The sequence below is a fragment of the Gymnoscopelus braueri genome, assembly GCF_963280865.1.
Source record: "Gymnoscopelus braueri genome assembly, chromosome: 9".
In the NCBI taxonomy this organism is placed as follows: domain Eukaryota; kingdom Metazoa; phylum Chordata; class Actinopteri; order Myctophiformes; family Myctophidae; genus Gymnoscopelus; species Gymnoscopelus braueri.
The window spans coordinates 3,170,134-3,190,982 of NC_137610.1; the positions used below are offsets into that span (position 1 = coordinate 3,170,134).

Consider the following 20,849-nt stretch of genomic DNA (forward strand, 5'->3'; position numbering starts at 1 on the left):
TTAGAGCGCCACCAGGAGGCTGACTTTTGTAAAACAAATGTTTTCTTCTTACTCCTTCAGATTCTGTCCAAAAAACACGCAAATCGGTACACAGTATCTCTATAATCATGTGATCAAGATGGATGTGTCTGAGATTTCATATTCCATCCATTTGCCTAACATTGGCTAACAAAGTTTGCAGGATAGGTCCGTTTTGAACAAAATTCCTCAAATCATGAACGCAGTGTGCGATTTCCGTGAAATTTTGCACGCACATTCCCATTAGGCCGAGGAAGAAATGCCCCCCTTTTCACATTTGCCTGTTATAGCGCCACCAGCAGGTCTAATTTAGCAAACCACATTTTTGGAACAAAATCATGAATGCAGTGTCCGATTGCTATGAAAAGCCTAAGAAGAAATGGAACCCTTTTCACATTGGCCTATTATAGCGCCACCAGGAGGCCATAATAACCTACCTGACCTGGCGGAGACTTATGCTCCGAGGAGCACTTTTTCTAGTTGGTCTAGTAACTAGACCAATAAGGGCGTGGCTTCATGTGTGGCTTCATGTGGTTCTCTTCATGCAGTACAGAACATATACTCAGTGCCTCGTCGCATAGTTTAAAGGAGAATTCCGGACAAATTAAGTGTTATCTTTGATGTCTCGTTACTCACCTAACGACGTGAAAAGTGGCGTTCTTTTTTTCCATATATTCCCCTGTCGTCATTTTTTAAACCCCCTCCGTTGTCATAATGGGAGCGCGTGGGTAAGGGAAATTCGTCTATTATAACCGACGCAAAGTTGTTTTTTTCTCTACTAGTATTCATAGTAGAGTCTCATGATAGTCAAACATGCGTTGAAACTATCTGCGAGGCTGCCGTCAATGGCGAACGAGTTAACACTGGTTGCTTGTTTCCAGAATCTGGCAACACGAGTTGCCAGGTTCTGGAAAGAAACAAGCATCCAGTGTTAAATCGTTCGCCATTAACGGTGACCTCGCAGGACATTTCAACGCACGTTTGACTATCATGAGACTCCACAATGACTAGCAGAAGAGAGAAAAACAACTTTGCCTCGGTTATAATAGACGAATCTCCCTTACCCACGCGCTCCCATTATGACAACGGAGGGGGTTTAAAAAATGACGACAGGGGAATATATGGAAAAAAAGAGCGCTACTTTTCACGTCGTTAGGTGAGTAACGAGACATCAAAGATAACACTTAATTTGTCCGGTATTCTCCTTTAAAGTGCCCCAATTTAAAATAATTCAAAACATACAACTTTTTACAAACAAATTTCATATTTTATGGAAGTCAATGGAGAGGCAAATAACTCCATATTTGGAGGTCAATATGACATCATAGTGATATGATGTAACATTTTTGAGGAGAATAATAAATAAATATCAAGCCCACATTGTTATGAATTAGTACCAGTTGATCTTTGTGTAGTTTTTTTTGCTTTTACAGTGCAAGATGGCTGATAAGATCAACATGGAGGAAGGTATTGGATCCAACAGCGACGAGCGCCTCCACCAGCCGGCATCGCTGGCCCAGCGCTTCCAGAGGACAGTGATGGCAAACCTGCTGGTGATTCTTACCGTGGCCGGGGTGACCCTGGGGGTTTGTATCGGGATCGGTGTGCGCGACATGCAGCTGACCCCGGCTCAGGTTATCTACGTGGGGTTCCCAGGAGAGCTGCTCATCCGCATGCTGAGGCTGATCATCATCCCTCTGGTGGTGTGCAGTCTGGTGACCGGAGCGGCCAGCATCGACCCCAAGGCCCTGGGCAAGCTGGGCGGCTGGGCCATGCTGTACTTCCTGGCCACCACCGTGATCGCCTCCGTCATCGGCTTGGCGTTGGCCTCCGTCGTCAGCCCTGGGTCGGTCACCGCCAGCATCAAGCCCCCTCTGGGTGAGGACTTTCCACAGGCCAGAGAGGCGGTGGACTCTTTCTTAGACCTGGTCAGAAACATCTTTCCCTCCAACCTGGTGTCCGCCGCCTTCCAGTCGTACGCAACGAGCTACAAGCTGATCATCACCAACGGCACAGATGGAGTCAGCACTACTGAGAAGGTGCCCTTTGGAACGGAGCAGGACAGCGTGAACATTCTGGGGCTCCTGGTGTTTGCCATGGCGTTTGGCGTGGCGTTGAGGAACCTTGGAGAGAAGGGAAAGATTCTCATCGAGTTCTTCAGTCAATTCAATGAAGCCACCATGCACCTGGTGTCCTGGGTCATGTGGTACGCTCCTGTTGGCATCATGTTCCTTGTAGCGGGTAAGATTCTAGAGATGGGGGATGTTGGCATGCTGTTTGCCAGCATGGGAAAATACATAGCCTGCTGCATTGTTGGCCTGGCCATCCAAGGCCTCTTGGTCGTGCCTGGCATTTACTTCATCTTCACCAGGAAGAACCCCTACACCTTCATGTGGGGGATATTCACTGCCCTGGCGACCGCCTTTGGGACGGCCTCCAGCTCTGCCACGCTGCCCATGATGATAAAGTGCGTCGAGGAGAAGAACGGCGTGTCCAAACACGTCAGCCGGTTCATCCTGCCCATCGGCGCCACCATCAACATGGACGGAGCGGCCCTCGTCCAGTGCACGGCCACCGTGTTCATCGCCCAGCTCAACGGCATTAGCCTCGGCTTCGCCCAGGTGGTCACCATCCTGGTGATGGCCACAGCCTCCAGTGTGGGCGCGGCAGGGATCCCCGCCGGGCACGTGTTGACCCTCGCCATGATCCTGGAGTCGATAGGACTGCCCACCGAAGACATATCTCTCATTTTGGCTGTCGACTGGATCGTTGACCGCGTCAACACCATGGTCAATGTGGAGGGCGATGCTTTCGGAGCCGGGCTCCTGCAGCACTTTGTGGACCGCACCTCCCAAAGAGAAGAAGAGCTGGAGCTGAGCGAGGTGGTGGAAGAGAAGCTCCCAGATTCACTCCTCGTTCAGATAGAACTAGGCTCCGAGGGCGACGCCCTGGCCCAACCCTCTTTAACCACTTGAACCCCATTATCCATATTCTGAGGGGGTGGACAAAAGCCAAAAATAGCATATCTACAAGCTCACAACACGCTGCGTTGCAACGCATTGTGAGCTTGTATATTGGCTATTTTTGGCGAAGAGATTTGGTGTAGACAACTCAGGTTCAGTTTACCAAGTCTAGAGGATTTAGAGTCCATCATTTGATTGAAGAATTTGATCAGACTGTTATTCCTTACTTTACTAGTAGGCCTAAATATCCCTTTTTTAATTTCCTACAATTAAAAAAAAACAAGATGGCGTCTAATAACGGCTCAAGGTTCAAGGTTGTACTTTATTGTTACATCTTGTACAGGTACATAAGAGTAAAACTTATTTTGGTTTGGCTTCCTTCAGACAATGCAGCAGCATTGTCTGATAACAACAACAACAGAATAACAACAATAACAACAACAGAATAATGATACAAATCGAAAAGAACAGAAAGAGAGTGCAAAAAAATAAAAAGAGCATCATCAAATGTACATACTGTACATGTGTATTAAAAAAACTTGGTATATTGTATACACCAACATCTTTTTTTCTTAATTTTTTTCCCCCAAGTGGATCTCAGAATGTGACCAATGACCATTCTTCTGACATCATTACGATGTATGACGTTTGACTCTATGGGCAAGATTTCAGCGTGACCTGACCGTCATTGAATTCCATTATACAATCAACTTTTTACTTTCAAATTTGCAGTCAGTTTGATTGCTGTATCCATGCTGTTCCACTGGGTGGCACCAATGTACAGTAAGTAAACGATCCCTTTAGGAGAGCTCTATAAACTTATACAGTCACACATTTATCCCTTTAGCAGAGTCCTAAACACATCTGCTATACTTGATCTAGTAAACAACACTATGTGCTTCCCTGACCAAAGTAAAGACATAAAAAAGATAGAGACCTCTCTGTGAACCATGGTCGTCTAGCCAGAGACAGGAAGACATTTGGTCTCCCTAAACTGGTTCCTGCCTACATGACTTCCAGGACCCAAACTTAGTAGCTCATGACTATTATTAGTCTGTTCTGAGGTGACCGCAACTTTCCTTTGGTCAAGCTCTCATGCCAAGAACGGCAAGCTTGCATAAAATCAATTAATATGCCAAAACCATCTTCAAATATTCTAAAAAACCTCATGGTTCTGTCTGAAAACGTTGTCAGATCTGGTACGTTGCCTAGTACTTCGTTGGTCATGTTTCTACCATCCATGTGTGATGCCCCATATATTAGTCTGGTTGTGGGTGTGATGCTTGGCACTAACTCTTGCCCTATACACGAATCCACGGAGCGCTGCCCTGCGCGCAGCCATTGCTGCGGTGTCAACGCTCCGCGGACGCGACACCGCAGCAATGGCCGCCTACAGGCAGCTACAGGCAGCGCGTCTGTGGTGACACCTGCGTTGACACCGCAGCAATGGCTGCGCGCAGGGCAGCGCTCCGTGGATTCGTGTATAGGGGAGCAGGGTGGAGCTGATTGCTCATTGGAGAGCACCTGGGCCCGGTGCCTCCAGGAGGCTATAAAAGCCCCACCCTGGCCAGTCTCTAGGAGAAGCCTGAGAGAAGCAGACCTTGTCTCCACCAGCTCCAACTCTCCATGCCCTTATCATTATGATTATGTTCTTCCTTTCCATCCACACACCTTGCACCACACCATGCTCCACACATCCACATCTACACTACTGATTACTGACTTCACACCCCATAGGATCCTTATGTTCTGTTCATACCTCCGTTGTTCGTTGTTATTAGGTGTTGTTTAATAAATATGTATTTACTTTATACCTTCAACCTGGTCTCCTCCCTAATGTTTGTCACGGCCTAGAGCCAAGCTGTGACAAATGGGGGCTCGTTCCGAACTTAAGTGAGTATTGTCAAACTTTAAAGTTAAGTTAAAGTTTTTTGTTGCGCGCAGTTACTGAGTGTTTTTTGAAAGCCGGTCTTGAAGTAATTGGGGTATTCCCCGTGACGTAATGTAAAGTTGGGCCAATCAAATGCGGTTTGGGAGGGCCTAACTCGGGATTCCCTTTTTCTTTGTGTAAAGCGGTTTCAAAGTGTTTTCAGTGCGTGCGGTGTTTTGTTAAACGCTTCGTTATAGTTAAATTTTTTGATTCCCCGTATTTTTTTCGTTGAGCATGGAGTTATTTGAATGTAGCCTATGTGGGCTAAGTTTTTGACACACTGGTACTGACAAATTGAGTATATACATATAGGAGCTACTGTTTGTCCCATGTTAAGCATAAGCCACGTTTAGTTTTTAAACTTTCGTGGATTTGTTTTTTTTCTTGTATTTTTGTAATGTTGGGGTGAACACGGTAGTAGCAGTTGTCTCGGGAGCACGGTACGTGGCTGACGGCATAATTATCAACTGATTACGTTGTCTCCTGCGTATATTTAGTGCGTAAATACCCCCGCAACACCTCATGAAGAGCTAGGGGTGAGTTATATAAGATTGGATTAGGCAGCTAGGGGACGCTCCTGATTACTCGGTTACAGTTTGTACCAGTGTTTCATTTAACGTGTCTGGTATACATTCAAGTGATAATTAAAATGTCTCAAATTGATGAATTTGTCGCGTCGCCGTCAGAAGAGCTTTTTGGAAGGCTGTACCTAGAAATTTCTGACTATTACAAAATTGACATTGGGGACAGGAGACGGAAAGTACAGACAATTAAGGTAGTATTAAGTGCTGGCTTGGAAGATATTGGTATCTTGCCAGGTAATGAAACAGGGGAGGACGGTGCGGCGGTGCCGCCACCAACCCAAAATCTGTCTTTTTTGGAACAAAAATAACTGATGCTTGTTTAGCTAGAAATGGAGAGGGTCAGACAACAGCTTAAAATTGAAAAAGAAAGAGTTGAAGTAGAGCGAGAGAGAATTGAGATGGAAAAAATGAGAATTCTTCTGCAGAGAGAGAAGGTAGAACTTGTCAAGGAGGGTAAATTGGACCAGAAGCTGTTGGAAGGAGATGGAAGTGTAGCTTCAGGAAAGCGATCTTTTGATTTGGTGAGCAGTTTGCGCTTGATGCCAAAGTTTAGTGAGAAGGAGCCAGAGACTTTTTTTTCACTTTTCGAAAGATTGGCTAATTCAAGAGGTTGGCCTGATGCGGACCGGACTGTGATGCTGCAGTGCGTGCTTACTGGGAAGGCACAGGAGGCGTATTCGTATTCGTATTCGGCATTATCGGTAATGGAAAGTTTAAATTATGCCACTGTTAAATCTGCTGTTCTTAAAGTGTATGAAATGGTGCCGGAGAGTTACCGTCAGCACTTTAGAAACAACAGAAAAGACGACAAACAGTCATATTTGGAGTTCTCACGGGAGTTGGTCATTAACTTTAACCGTTGGCGGATGGTTTCAGGTGGCGACACATGTGAGGGCTTATGTGACTTACTACTGTTAGAACAGTTTAAAAATGCAATCCCAAATCGTATAGCAACGTATATTACAGAACAGCAGATTAAAACAGTGGCAGAGGCGGCCGCTTTGGCTGATCAATATGTGTTGACGCACCGAGAGTGGGTACCGCGGGGCGCCCAAAGTACGCACCGGGAGAACAGCGCACCCAGCCATCATTATAGCGCACCCAGCCATAATTCTAACGCACCTTTCACCAGGTATTCGAAAATGGAGGATGGGAAAAGTAGGGCGGCCCGTGACGGTGAAAAAACATGTCACTATTGTGGCAAAAAGGGTCACATAAAAGCAGACTGTTATTCTTTACAACAGAGGAATAAAACGCACGTGAACGTGGAAGTCAGCAGCGTTTGTTGCGCCGGTGTCTGTGGTGTCGCGGTCGGAAGGTCCTTTACATGGGAACGAGAGGAGTCTCTGCGATGTAGACGAGGCGTACCGTCCATTCGTAGAGAGGGGGTTTGTCTCCCTTGTTGGGTCCAATGAAAAGGTGTCAACAATTCTGCGGGACACTGCGGCGCTGGGCACATACGTGCTTGATTCTGTTCTGGCGTTTTCCTCTAAGTCTGCAACTGGGGATGCCATGTTGAGCCGTGGTATGGGCGTGTCCATAATCTCTTCTCCTACACACAAACTTGAAATTGACTGTGGCTTGGTCCATGGTGAGGTGGAGGTGGCGTTGCGTGAGGCGTTTCCGATGGCTGGGGTCGATGTCCTCTTGGGGAATATGCATGCGGGTGGCCTCGTATGGGCTAAGGTGCCGCCAGCACCATTGGTGAGTCTGGTTCCGATTGTAGCCAGTGATCCAGACGAGAGCGAGCGGGAATTTCCGCAGGTATTTGCAGCAGCAGCTGTGACACGTGCCGGCGCTCGTGAAATTGAGCGTGACAAAGTTGAAAATTCTGATGCCGGTTTTGCGTTATCTGATGTGCCCATTTCTGTTTCCCAGACAGAGCTTGTTGCGGCGCAGCAGTCCGATCCGTCCATCAGAGGCCTCTTTGAGGAAGTTCTGACAGGTAGTGAGGTGGAGGATAGCGCAAATGGGTATTTCCTTGATAATGGGTTGCTAGTGAGGAAGTGGGTTCCATGTGGGGAACTTGGGGCGGGGGAACCAGTGTTCCAGGTGGTAGTTCCAGCTAAATACATGGATTTAGTGTTGAAACTTTCACATGACCAGTCAGGGCATTTGGGTGTCAAGAAAACATATAATCGGATTTTGCAGTATTTTTTTTGGCCCAAGTTGAGAAAGGATGTGGCTGCATACATTAAAACGTGTCACACATGCCAGATGACTGGGAAGCCCAATCAGGTAATTAAGCCTGCCCCATTGCACCCCATACCAGCTATAGGGCAGCCATTTGAGCACATCATCATCGATTGTGTCGGCCCTCTGCCTCCCTCTAGGTCTGGCGCAAAGTACCTGTTAACAGTCATGTGCCAGGCAACCAGGTATCCAGCTGCCTATCCACTACGGTCAATAACGACTAGGGCTGTGGTTAAAGCTCTCTCGCAGTTCATGTCAATATTTGGTATTGCTCGGGTTCTGCAGAGCGACCAGGGATCCAACTTCTCCTCCCATATGTTTGCTCAGGTTCTGAAGCAGCTCCGGGTGAAACACTCTCAATCATCAGCGTACCATGCTCAAAGTCAGGGGGCGCTAGAGCGGTTTCACCAGACCTTAAAATTCTTAATGCGGGCTTATTGCACGGAGTTGGGCAAAGATGCTCGGGAGGTGGTGCAAGAAAGTACTGGGTTTAGTCCTAATCAGTTGGTTTTTGGTCATTTAGTTCGTGGTCCACTTGCACTGCTTCATGACAACTTTAAGGCTCCTGACCTTCCCAAAAATCTAATTGACTTTGTCAATGGGTTCAGGCAGCAGTTGTATGTGGCAGGTACAATGGCTAAAGAGAATCTAGCAAAGGCTCAAGTGAAAATTAAGCGCTCCTATGATCGGCGGGCTGAACGTCGGGAATTCAGTCCGGGCGATCAGGTGCTGGCTCTTTTGCCAATTGTGACCTCGCCTTTCCAAGCAAAGTTTACAGGTCCACACACTGTGGTTGAGAAAATTTCAGAAGAAAACGATGTCATTTCAACTCCAAACCGTCGTAAAGCTACTCAATTGTGTCACGTAAATCTGTTAAAACCATATTATGGCCGAGAGTCTGGGGAGATTCTACCTGTGTGTTTGGCAGCGGGCGTGGGTCCTACCTCTCAGTCGGTGGCAGTGGCTGAGGGCGAGGACACCAACACATTTGACGAGACATTGGTGTATGGGCGCTTGAAAAACACAGAGTCCCTTAGTAAGTTAGACAACTTGTTGTGTCATCTCCCCAAGGCTCGGCGGTCAGAGTTGGCTAGGTTGATTGGTAACTTCCCAGGTTTATTTGGTGATACACCATCACAAACGCATCTTATCGAACATGTTGATTGATCCAAAACCCATTCGGCAGCGTTTTTATCGGGTCTCTGCAGACAAACGCCGGGTGTTGGATGCAGAGGTCCGGTATATGTTGGAGAATGGGATTGCGGAGCCGTCGTCGGCTAGTTGGGCTTCACCATGCATTTTGGTTCCGAAGTCTGACGGGTCATTTAGGTTCTGTTCAGATTTTCGCAAAGTTAACAACGTGACAAAACCAGATGCCTTTCCATTGCCTAGAATGGATGACTGTATTGACGAGGTTGGGTCAGCGAAATTTGTCAGCAAATTTGATTTGTTAAAGGGATACTGGCAAGTCCCACTGTCAAAAAGAGCTAGGGAAATTGCATCCTTTATTACTCCGTCCGGTCTCTACTCCTACAAAGTCATGCCATTTGGGTTACGAAATACACCGGCGACGTTCCAACGCCTTATGAATAGGGTTGTTGGTGACCTCGAAGGCTGTGCCGTTTATTTGGACGACGTGGTCGTGTATAGTGACACTTGGGAGAGTCACATTGTACGGATCCACTCGCTCTTTCAGCGGTTGGCTGATGCGCAGTTAACGGTCAATCTTGCAAAATGTGAATTTGCTCGTGCAACGGTCACGTACCTTGGTCGTGTGGTCGGCCAGGGGGAGGTCTGTCCTGTGCACGCAAAAGTGATTGCTGTGGAGAATTATCCTCCTCCCGCTACTAAGAAAGATCTTATGCGATTCTTAGGGTTAATAGGATACTATAGAAGTTTCTGCCGAAAAAATGCTAAGATCTTGCTGTGCTCTGCCCCAGTTCAAGCAGCTCCTCGCATGGACCAACAGTTCAAGTTGCAGGTCGATGCGAGTCATTTTGGGGCAGGTGCAGTATTGTTGCAGGCTGACAGTGAGGGGCTGGACAGACCAGTCAGTTTATTTTCTAGAAAGTTTAATAAGCACCAGCTTAATTACTCTGTTATTGAAAAGGAAGCATTGGCACTGGTGTTGGCTTTGGTGCATTTCAGTGTGTATGTGGGATCTGGGGTGCCTGTTATTGTCGATACAGATCACAACCCACTTACATTCCTTAGCTCTCTTAAATGTCCAAACCAAAGACTTATTAGGTGGTCTTTGTTGTTACAGTCATTTTCTCTGGACATCAGGCACATTAAAGGGAAAGATAATGTGGTGGCAGATGCACTGTCTCGTGCTCCTGTGTAAATGTCTGTCTAATCCTTGATGTCTTTGTTTTTCAAGAGCCTGGCGTTGTGGTCCCTGGCCTGTCCTGCTCCTTGACAGCCCTATTGCTAGCTGAAACACCAGGATCCAGCTGTTGAGGGGGGAGGAGAGTCCAGGGGTGTGCAAAGCCAGGGCTCTAAGGGTGTTATTACACTCTAGTAGTAGACACATTTTCTGAAAGTATTTGAGTCTGAAATTGTCAAATTTTATGTTAAGATTGTATGATGTAAAGTGCACTCAAGTGTTTGAATTTTGGGTTTGTTATTTGTTTTGTATTTAAGTAGTGTTCAATGGGGAGCCGAGGTTCCTAGTGGGACCACGTCTTTAAGGGGGGGGGTGTGATGCCCCATATATTAGTCTGGTTGTGGGTGTGATGCTTGGCACTAACTCTTGCCCTATAGGGGAGCAGGGTGGAGCTGATTGCTCATTGGAGAGCACCTGGGCCCGGTGCCTCCAGGAGGCTATAAAAGCCCCACCCTGGCCAGTCTCCAGGAGAAGCCTGAGAGAAGCAGACCTGTCTCCACCATCCCCAACTCCTATTCTCCATGCCCTTATCATTATGATTATGTTCTTCCTTTCCATCCACACACCTCGCACCACACCATGCTCCACACATCCACATCTACACTACTGATTACTGACTTCACACCCCATAGGATCCTTATGTTCTGTTCATACCTCCGTTGTTCGTTGTTATTAGGTGTTGTTTAATAAATATGTATTTACTTTATACCTTCAACCTGGTCTCCTCCCTAATGTTTGTCACGGCCTAGAGCCAAGCTGTGACACATGGAACTCTCTAAAATGCAGCCCAGGTATTTCACTGAGGAATTGACAGAAACCAATTCCTTATTTATGCTAACCTTAAGACCAGTGGACTTGCAAGTACAAGTTTACAACTCCTAAACCTAAAGCATGTTTTCACTGTGTGAAAGAACAAAATGCCACTGTCAGAGGTGCTGAGTTGTTTACCTCGAATAATATTTTGATACTGGAATAATTTGGAGTTCACTGACATTTGTGTTGGTAGCAGTGGTGGAAAAAGTACTCAAATGTTTTACTGAAGTAAAAGTATCAATACTGCAATGTAGATGTACTCTGTTACAAGTAAAAGTCCGGAATTAAAAATGTACTCGAGTAAAAGTACAAAAGTATTGGTATCAAAATGTACTTAAAGTACCAAAAGTAGAAAGTAGTAAAATGTTTGAAAGTAGCAGATCTACAAGCTCACAACGTGTCACGATGTGACGCGTTGTGAGCTTGTAGATCGGCTATTTTAAAATAGCCTAGGTATAAAATAGGGCTAAAGTGGTAAATGTATAATGTAATAATTTATATCTGCAAAGTAACTAGTAACTAAAGTTTTAAAATAATTGTAGTGGAGTAAAAGTACAATATTTGCCTCTGCGATGTAGTGTAGAGTAAAAGTATAGAGTATAGACAATTGTACATACTCTAGTGAAGTAAAAATATACCTAAACATTTTACAGTACAGTACTTGAGTACATGTACTTAGTTACTTTACACCACGGGTTGGTAGTGATGCTTTAATCACACTTGATTTTGATCACACTTGATTATATGAAAAGACATATCTTAAAACTATATTCTTAATGAGGCCAAACAAGACAACTGCCTCCTTATATGACATATCTTAAACTATGTAGAATATTCCTAATGAGGCCAAACAAGACAACTGCCTCCTTAAAGTTTATTTTTGAACCATTAGAAAGGAGCCACACAGTTACTTTCACTTTACATAATTCTTCCTTTTTTATGTTTTTATTTGGGACAGTAATGAACATCTTCTAAACATTTACAGTAATTATAGCTATTTTGAGTATGTACTTCCACCTTAAATCAATATATTGATATCAGTAGAATAAAGCATAATATATTTGGATGCATTGCATGCTAATACAAAATGTGAAGAGGGAGACAGTAGACAATGTAGAACTGGTAATCACATGCTGTGCTACAGTAGCCTATATCATGGCTGTAGAAATGTCACTATTTATTTTTTGCATGATTCACTATAATTAGTAGTACGACTTTCACAATTATAACTTATCACCTGATCCTAATATCATCTAAGGTACTTAGATGATGTTACCAAACTCGTCAACTTCCACAATCTTGTATCTATTTGTTCCTTCTTTTTTAATCAATTTAAAATATTTGATTTTCAATTGTGACTCTGGCTGTGAGTTGACTTCTGCAACAACACTTCGACAACACTTATAATATCCTCGTGGAAATATTCTCTTCTGTTAACTCTTGTATGCTTAGCTCTTTCTTTGATCCTTCCCTCAGCTAGCCACACATTAATACACACAAAGGCTTTAATGATTGTGTTTAGTTTTGGACTATATCCTACTTTTCCTGCGTGTTCCCTAAGCCTTTTTTTGATTTCTCGTTTGGTCAGGCCAGGTTTGTATAATCCATTTGCGCAAAGGAAATAATAGATGTAACCTTTTTTAACAAATTTTAACAATGCTTTATCGACAGACTCATCAGACGAGTCCTCTTCCTCTGATGAGGAGGACACATTAGACGAGGCCGTCGAATCAGAGTCCTCGTCTGATGGCGAGTCCTCCTCATCAGACGAGGACCCCTTATCAGGCCTGGCCCAAACACTGTTGTCTTCCTCTTTGGACCTTTTAGCTGTGTGGTACGATTCAGATTCTGTGTCATCGAACGGTGTGGACCTTTTACGAGAGTGATCGAGAGCTGCGTCAGTGACAGATTTCGCCATTTGGTTTACCGCGACCTTTTTCACGACCTGTTTTGCTACCGTTTTTGAGGTAGATTTCAGCACTTGTTTTGTTGCCTGTTTTCCGACTGACCGGGTCGCTCCCCCAGCCGCCGCACCACTGGAAGCGTCCAGCCCCATGTCCAGGCCCGTTTTCCCCACCGCAACGAGTGCTTCTCCCACACTGTTTGCCTCACCGATTCTCTGGACATTTCGGACGAATCCGACCGGTTTGTTGGTCACGGCGGTCACCAGCGAGTCTGTCAACACCCCCGCTACAGCGGCCCCCGCTGGGCCCGCCACCACTGCACCAGCCAGGAGCACTGTACTCCTGGTGGAGGCTATGTAGGCTTTCTTCGCCCCTTCATGATCTCCGGCGATGTTGTGAACGACACCTTTGACTTGACCCACGACCGGGAGGCTGTCCAAGACGTCAGAGAACACATTCCACATTTAGTTCACGTGTCGCCCCCCAGTTAAAGAGGTAGATGACGAAGAACACCTTGGTGAGAGAAAAGAGAAGTTAAATGATATTACGGTGGCGTCCAAAAGTCTGAGTACAACCAGTGTGATCCTCTATCGTCTATGTCACAAACTGTTACTTTTCACTTTCCCTTTTTTATACATTTTTATTGCAAAAATAGCAGATCTACAAGGTCACAACCCTAGACTGTAAAAAAGAATGGACACAGGGAACATGTGACCAGGCATAAGACGTTTGATGCAACAATACGGGCCTCTCCTGTAGATCTCCTGCTGTTGTTGTTTTGTGTACCAACTAACTACAGAGACACAGGGTCTCTTGATACATAATTCAGTATTACATTAACCCGTTCAATCAGGGAACACATCTCTGTCATTTTAGATTTCTTTGGCTATTCAAAAATAGCAGATACACCAGCTCATAGCGCTATGAGCTTGTAGATCTGCTATTTTTTGAAAAGTCATGAAAATGTGTGCAAATCTTTGAATATATATTTTAAAAGCGTGACAGCCGTCTAAACCTTGGTGGAGCGGTGTGGTTACAGACAGGAGATCCCTGAACCCTTTGAACGGGTTATATACACAGAAGCGTCAATTATAAAAACTGCATTTTACCCGTGGCGACGGAGAAACAACATATTCCCCACCATTGTTGATTTCAGAGCAAACTCGACCCAGTTAGCAGGCCCATGCATGGCCTTCAGGGAATTTACGGCTGATTTATGGTCTAAGTCTGGTCACCATCCGTAGACCCCTTAACTCACCAGCTGCCAGAGTTATTTCAGATTTTTAGCTGTTGGCTGCCAGAGATTTTTAATTGAAAAACAAAAAGTACTCAGGAGCCGAGATACAGAATTTTTAAGTTTTAAGTTAACAAGGAAGTGGATAGGAGTCTAGATCTTCAAACAATCATATCTCCTAGGTCTTAGGGTCAAATTAAAAAAAAAAATGTTTAAAAAAATAGAACGCATTTATGCGTTATTGGCGGCCAAGCGCACTATTTATTAGATCGCATTAATGCGTTAATGGCGGCTAACTAAATCTCCTCTTAATAGTCCATGAGCCAGACAAGATTTCATTATCGAAAGAGTGGGCAAAACCATACCTATTTAAATTGTTCATAGGGTCAATACGAGTAAATAAATATATGATAACCTCTCCACAGGAGCAGCTTTTTCATGGTTATCACACATTTTGATATTTTCCCCATACGTACATGACAGGCGAAAAAATGACAAAATTTAAAAAAGAGTTATCATAATGAAACTTCCTGAGTTGATTACTTACATGAAGACAATGATTTATCGTATTACAAGTTTTCTGAAATTGTATATTTAAATATGCAAATTAGGCATTACGAAAATATGCCCGAATTTGTATAACTTTCCAGAATCAACATTGGAACATTGGACAAAGCCAGTGTGAACATTCTTATTTAATTTTGTTAAGATGTTGGAGTCAAAGGTTTTTAACAAGGGAATATTCAATATCTGGCTCAATTTTGGGGCTCTGGCTCATGGACTAAATGCCTAATTTGCATATTTAAATATACAATTTCAGAAAACTTGTAAAACGATAAATCATTGTCTTCATGCAAGTAATCAACTCAGGAAGTTTCATTATGATAACTATTTTTAAAATGTTGTCATTTTTTCACCTGTCATGTACGTATGGGGAAAATAACAAAATGTGTGATAACAATGAAAAAGCTGCTCCTTTGGAATGGTTATCATATATTTATTTACTCGTATTGACCCTATGAACAATTTAATATAGGTTTGGTTTTGCCCACTCTTTCGATAATCATTGCTCAATTTTGGGGCTCTGGCTCATGGACTATAAGACACAATATGGGCCTGGAGATATCAAAGTTATAAGAAGGGCAGAGGGGCCCCTTGAATCTACTGGCATGCTCAGAAGAAATGTCAACTTGACTACCAACCGTTCAGCACCCACTTATTATGTCACTTATTATGTACCAGTTAAAATACTCAAAAGACTACTGACACAACCTGTCCTACTCCGTCTATAGAGAAATGCACTGATGCTCATCCTATCAAAACCCACTCACATCCTATGCCTACATCTTGGAATTCTGTCTGTCCAAGTCTTGTCACACAGGGAAAAGCGAGCCAAACATGCAAACCATATTCACATTTACACCATCAAGCATGAATCATTGCACAAAATCATCATTGCACAAAATCATTGCACACAAACACTGGATCAGCTACACATCTCTACCTGAATGGGGTGTGTATGATATCAGTTGTGTATCAGCCGTTTGTGTGGAATTTCCATACCGAGGGCGTGGCGGTGTCCTTCAGAAGAAAACTCTAGTCTATTTATCTTTATAGCACTGACTCAGAAAATTAGGCTTTTTGGAAGATTAAAAGCTTCCCTTTATTTGCTCAGTTCATAGTGGGTTTACAAATGTGTATTTAACAATACAAATACAAATAGAAATAAAATCTAGGAAGGTTTCATGTCTGTCTGGTAAGATTTACCAGATGCCTTAATTTAGGCTTGTCCTAAAATAATTTTGAATTTAGATTACAAAGGAGGAGGTTCCATTTAGGTCTCATTCAGCCTGAAATACAGGCCAGTCTAAATTTGGTAATTCCAAAAATAGTTTTATTATTATATATATCTTATAGGTATAATATTAATAAACCAAATAGGTTTCATCTCAAAATAGAGAAATGTACCTGCCATGACTGCTTAACATCTGAGCAAGGTGCAGAAGAAGAAGCCCCAAAAACCTAAGAGCCCAAAGGGCCCAAAGGCCCTCTGTGTCCAAAAGCCCAAACGCCTCTCCGTGTCCAAAAGCCTCCCCAAGCCTCTTATTGATGCTCTGGTGAGAGCCCCTTTATACGCAGTGGTGGAAAAAGTACTGACAATTCTTACTTAAGTAAAAGTATAAATAACACAATGTAGAAGTACATATAAAGTGTCTTGAGACAACTTGTTGTGATTTGACACTTTAATAAAATTGAATTGAATTGAATTGAATTGAATAGAGGTACTCTGTTACAAGTAAAAGGCCTGTGTTCTAAATGTTACTTGAGTAAGAGTACAAAAGTATTGGCATCAAAATAATACTTAAAGTACCAAAATGTTTGAAAATAGCAGATCTACAAGCTCACAACGCGTCGCATCGCGACCCGTTGTGAGCTTGTAGATCGGCTATTTTCAAATAGCCTAGGTATAAAATAGGGCTAAAGTGGTTAATGTATGTTTTATAATGTAATCATTTATATCTGCAAAGTAACTAACATTTTCAAATAATTGTAGTAGAGTAAAAGTACAATATTTGCCTCTGAGATGTAGTGGAGTAGAAGTAAAAGTACTGAAAATGGGAAATACTCCAGTAAAGTAAAGATTCCTCAAAAGTGTACTTAAGTACAGTACTTGAGTAAATGTACTTTACACCACTGTATATACGGTAGTACGGTCTAAAGGAAGTTCTCCAGACATGAGTGTGTGTATGTGTGTGCATGTAGGTGTGCACGTAGGTGATGTTTAGAAAGTTAAAAAAGTCAGAGTGTGTGTATGTGGCTTTTTGTGGCTTTTTCAACAGCCACCCACACACACACACACACACACACACACACACACACACACACACACACACACACACACACACACACACACACACACACAACGCTTACTTTGCATCTTGCACCGACATTATCAGCATGGCCATATATGGGCATACTGGGGGGTTACATTTCCCCCAAGATGTGTCTTATACCTGAGCATAATTCAGAAAATGCAATTATATTGCATATTATCAGAAATTATACAGTAAATTAAATCATTAATGACATCAGGTTAAATAAATGAGAAAATCAAATGATTCACCTTTGCATTAAATCTATCAAATCTTGGGTACTCTTTGATCTCACTGATTAGTCATAAATGCAGGCTGTATGTCACGTACGCAGCGGGTGCAGCGCACATACAGGAAATGCACAACCACAAAAAGCCTCTGCCTGCTGCAAGCCTTAGAGTGCACACCAGCACTCATTTGAACCAGTCAATATCATATTCTTTCTTTAGGCAAATCAATTGATAATATAATTTTAAGCCTGTATCCTAAAGTGAGCTGTACATTTCCATACAGTATGTTCAACAGCAAACATTTGTAACTCAAAATCTTTGCTTCTGGGGGGGTTCTACAAATGTCTTCTAAATCCTAACAGTTTTTTTAAAAAACTTATGTTGCTATAATCAGTGGTGCTCAAACTTCTTCATGTCAAGGACTCCCAAAATATGTATTTGGCCGCGGACCCCCATCTCAAAATATTTATCCAGGGACCCCCCAGAAGCAAAGATTTGAGTTAAAAAAGTTTGCTTTAAAAATATTATATATTCAAAGATTTGCACTTAATGTTCACGATTTTTCAAAAATAGCAGATCTACAAGCTCATAGCACAGCACGCGGCACTTGGGGCTTGTATATCTGCTATTTTTGAGTAGCCAAAGTATAAAATAATGGTTAAAGTGGTTATACAGATGCGTTCCCCCAGGGTTAATAGTAGATAACAAGCCATACTGTACCTGTTACAAAGGTGAAGTATCTCAGTGTTGCAGTCAAATGTGTCTTTCACCTCCAATCCAGGTTGTTCTTAATTCACACCTTGAGACAAGATACAATAGAACTTAATCACCATGACATCACCACAACCAAACATGTATTTCTGGCTTGCTAATGCCGGCAGCGTCACAGTGGAGCAGTGTTATTCATTATCCTTACATCTGGAACCACAGGACACTTAAGATATTGTTATTGACTATAGCAGTATATTATTTTGTTGTAAATATCGGTAGGTAGAGAGTTCAAACTTTTTAACAAAAAAGAGAAGAAAAGAAAAACATATCACCTACAGCAAATTTTATCGAGAACTCTTCTCAGCTGAGTAAATACTGTATCACCCATAATGTGTAATAAAGTTGGATGCAAAATGTTCTTAGGACCTGAATCACTGGTGCACAAATAACCAGTGGTGGAAAAAGTACTCAAATGTTTTACTTAAGTAAAAGTATCAATACTATAATGTAGAAATACTCTGTTACAAGTCCACAAAGTCCAGAATTAAAAATGTACTTAAAGTACCAAAAGTAGAAAGTACTCATTGTGCAGAATGTCCCATTTCACAACTTTTCAAATGTATAAAAATCATTTGAAAATAGCAGATCTACAAGCTCACAATGCGACGTATTGTGAGCTTGTAGATCTGCTATTTTCAAATGGCCCAAATGCATATAGGGCTGAAGTGGTTAATGTATGTTTTGTAATAATAATAAAAATCTACAAAGTAACTAGTAACTAAAGTGTTCAGATAATTGTAGTCGAGTACGTAAGTAGAAGTAAAAGTATTGGAAATACTTATTTGTACTTATTGTATTTGTACTTTATAAAGTAAAGTACAAATGAACCAAAATTGTACTTAAATACAGTACTTAGTTACTTTCCACCACTGCAAATAACACACCCATTACTTGACTTGAGAGTATACTGTACAGTGCATACACCTGTTGAAAGTAGCCTAAAGCCTATTACTCCACTACAAGTGAAAGTTGCTCCGTCACATTGTGACTTGAGTTAAAGCACAGGGAGTACTTGCTTTTGAAAGTAATCATTAAAAACACATTTTCTTCTTTTTTATTATATATCAACGTCTTGCGGTACCAGTTTCACAATTCAGGGTTCCTTGAGGGGTCAAATGGACCCTTACAGGTCCATAACTCTGAGAGTGGAACCAAATGGAACCAAAAATCGTTTTCAACCGTTTTCATATCAAGGTCCATTATATATTCGGCATTTGAGCCACGGACCACCATTTGATGAGATTTAGACTCTCAGACCCAAGACTTTGAATATTTTGTCATCGTTGGATAAGATTTTGATGAATTATTCTCTCCAGAGTTAAATATCTATAGGCTAATGGGTCCATTTGGTTTCCAACGTTCCATCATTTAGCTGGGGACCACCTGGAACCCCCTCAAGGACCACTGGTGGTCCCAGGACCACTGGTTGAGAACCACTGAAATAGACCCTTACAGGTCCATAACTCTGAGAGAGGAACCAAATGGACCTTTACAGGTCCATAACTCTCAGAGTGTAACAAATAGAACCAAATGGACCCGTAAGGGTTACACTCTGAGAGTTATGGAGCTCCTTAAAATCAAGAAGCCACTAAAGCAGTGGATTAGAAGAAGTCCTGTGTCTGTGTGACTCACCGTGTTGAGTCTGTCGCTGCTCACAAACAACAGGACAGATTGTGAGATGTGCTGCTCTGTGCACCCTCTGAGAGAGAGAGAGAGAGAGAGAGAGAGAGAGAGAGAGAGAGAGAGAGAGAGAGAGAGAGAGAGAGAGAGAGAGAGAGAGAGAGAGAGAGAGAGAGAGAGAGAGAGAGAGAGAGAGAGAGAGAGAGAGTGTGTGTGTGTGTGTGTGTGTGTGTGTGTGTGTGTGTGTGTGTGTGTGTGTGTGTGTGTGTGTGTGTGTGTGTGTGTGTGTGTGTGTGTGTGTGTGTGTGTGTGTGTGTGTGTGTGTGTGTGTGTGTGTGTGTGTGTGTGTGTGTGCGTGCGTGCGTGCGTGCGTGCGTGCGTGCGTGCGTGCGTGCGAGAGAGAGAGTGTGCGTGCTTTACAGCAGTTCACGCCATTTCCCAGACATACAGTGTACTGTACAGGTGAAAGTGAAAGTGTGCAGCTGTTTCCCTGGTAGCCATGGGAACTCAACCGTCCTCTCTATCAGTGGAGGACAAAGTACACAACCCCACTTCAATGTATACATAGGCCTACTCCTTCTGATAGTACAATATAGGCCTACTGCTCCTGCTGACCGCAGAATAGGCTACCCCCCCCCCCCCCCCACTGATGATTTGACAGAAACCAATTCCTTATCCTAACCTTAAATCAGCGGACTTACTCATGCAACTCCTAAACATTTTTCACTGTGTGGCTATTTTTCTACACATTCCACTGTCAGAGGTTCTGGGTTGTTTACCTCCAATGATACTTTGATACTGGGAGAACAATATACTATATACCTACGTTTTTCAGAAAACAGTCAGGATTTAGAAGGCGTTTTTAGAATCGGCCTCAGGTCTAAATGGGTTAACTTACCTGAATTGGGGAAATAATAACCCAACTAAATGGCCAGGAGTGACATATCCTGATATCCCGATATTTTCAACTACAGAGTGAATTTTCCAGGTTAGTAATAAGTCTGGCAAGACGCCATTTGGAAGAAGCAAGATGTGATAATTTTCCAAAATAAATAGCCTAATATACATGAGACACAAATGTATGTACGGGTATTGAAAACCTCAAGAGATGCGTCCGTGACGTATATACCATGCGGCCACTTAAACTTGCAGTATATTATAGTATATTGTGGGCTGTATATTGAGATGGCAGATATGTCACATTAAAAAGGACAAATAAAACATATGGGACACTTTATTAGAACACAAAAAAAAAACAGTGAAACCACAGTATTTTACGATACCGCTCATATGGATTGCATTGCCAGCTGCAGTACACCGTTCTCCCTTA

At 43.0% G+C, this 20,849-nt stretch overlaps 2 protein-coding genes across 2 annotated transcripts; one reads left to right on the forward strand and one right to left on the reverse strand.

Moving 5' to 3' along the window:
* Window positions 1–1,457: 1,457 nt before the first annotated feature.
* On the forward strand, window positions 1,458–2,993 carry LOC308091647 (neutral amino acid transporter B(0)-like; the record flags this gene model as incomplete). Its single annotated transcript, XM_080437309.1, has 1 exon — window positions 1,458–2,993. The coding sequence occupies one exon, from the start codon at window positions 1,458–1,460 to the stop codon at window positions 2,991–2,993; it is 1,536 nt and encodes a 511-aa protein (XP_080293435.1).
* Window positions 2,994–11,821: 8,828 nt separating this feature from the next.
* On the reverse strand, window positions 11,822–19,586 carry LOC308091943 (uncharacterized protein). Its single transcript, XM_080437714.1, has 3 exons — window positions 19,532–19,586; window positions 17,849–17,927; window positions 11,822–13,304 (listed from the first exon to the last, which is right to left on the reverse strand). Exon 3 carries the CDS (start codon window positions 13,253–13,255, stop codon window positions 12,236–12,238), a length of 1,020 nt encoding a protein of 339 aa, XP_080293840.1. The 5' UTR covers window positions 13,256–13,304; window positions 17,849–17,927; window positions 19,532–19,586; the 3' UTR covers window positions 11,822–12,235.
* Between the last annotated feature and the right edge of the window lie 1,263 nt (window positions 19,587–20,849).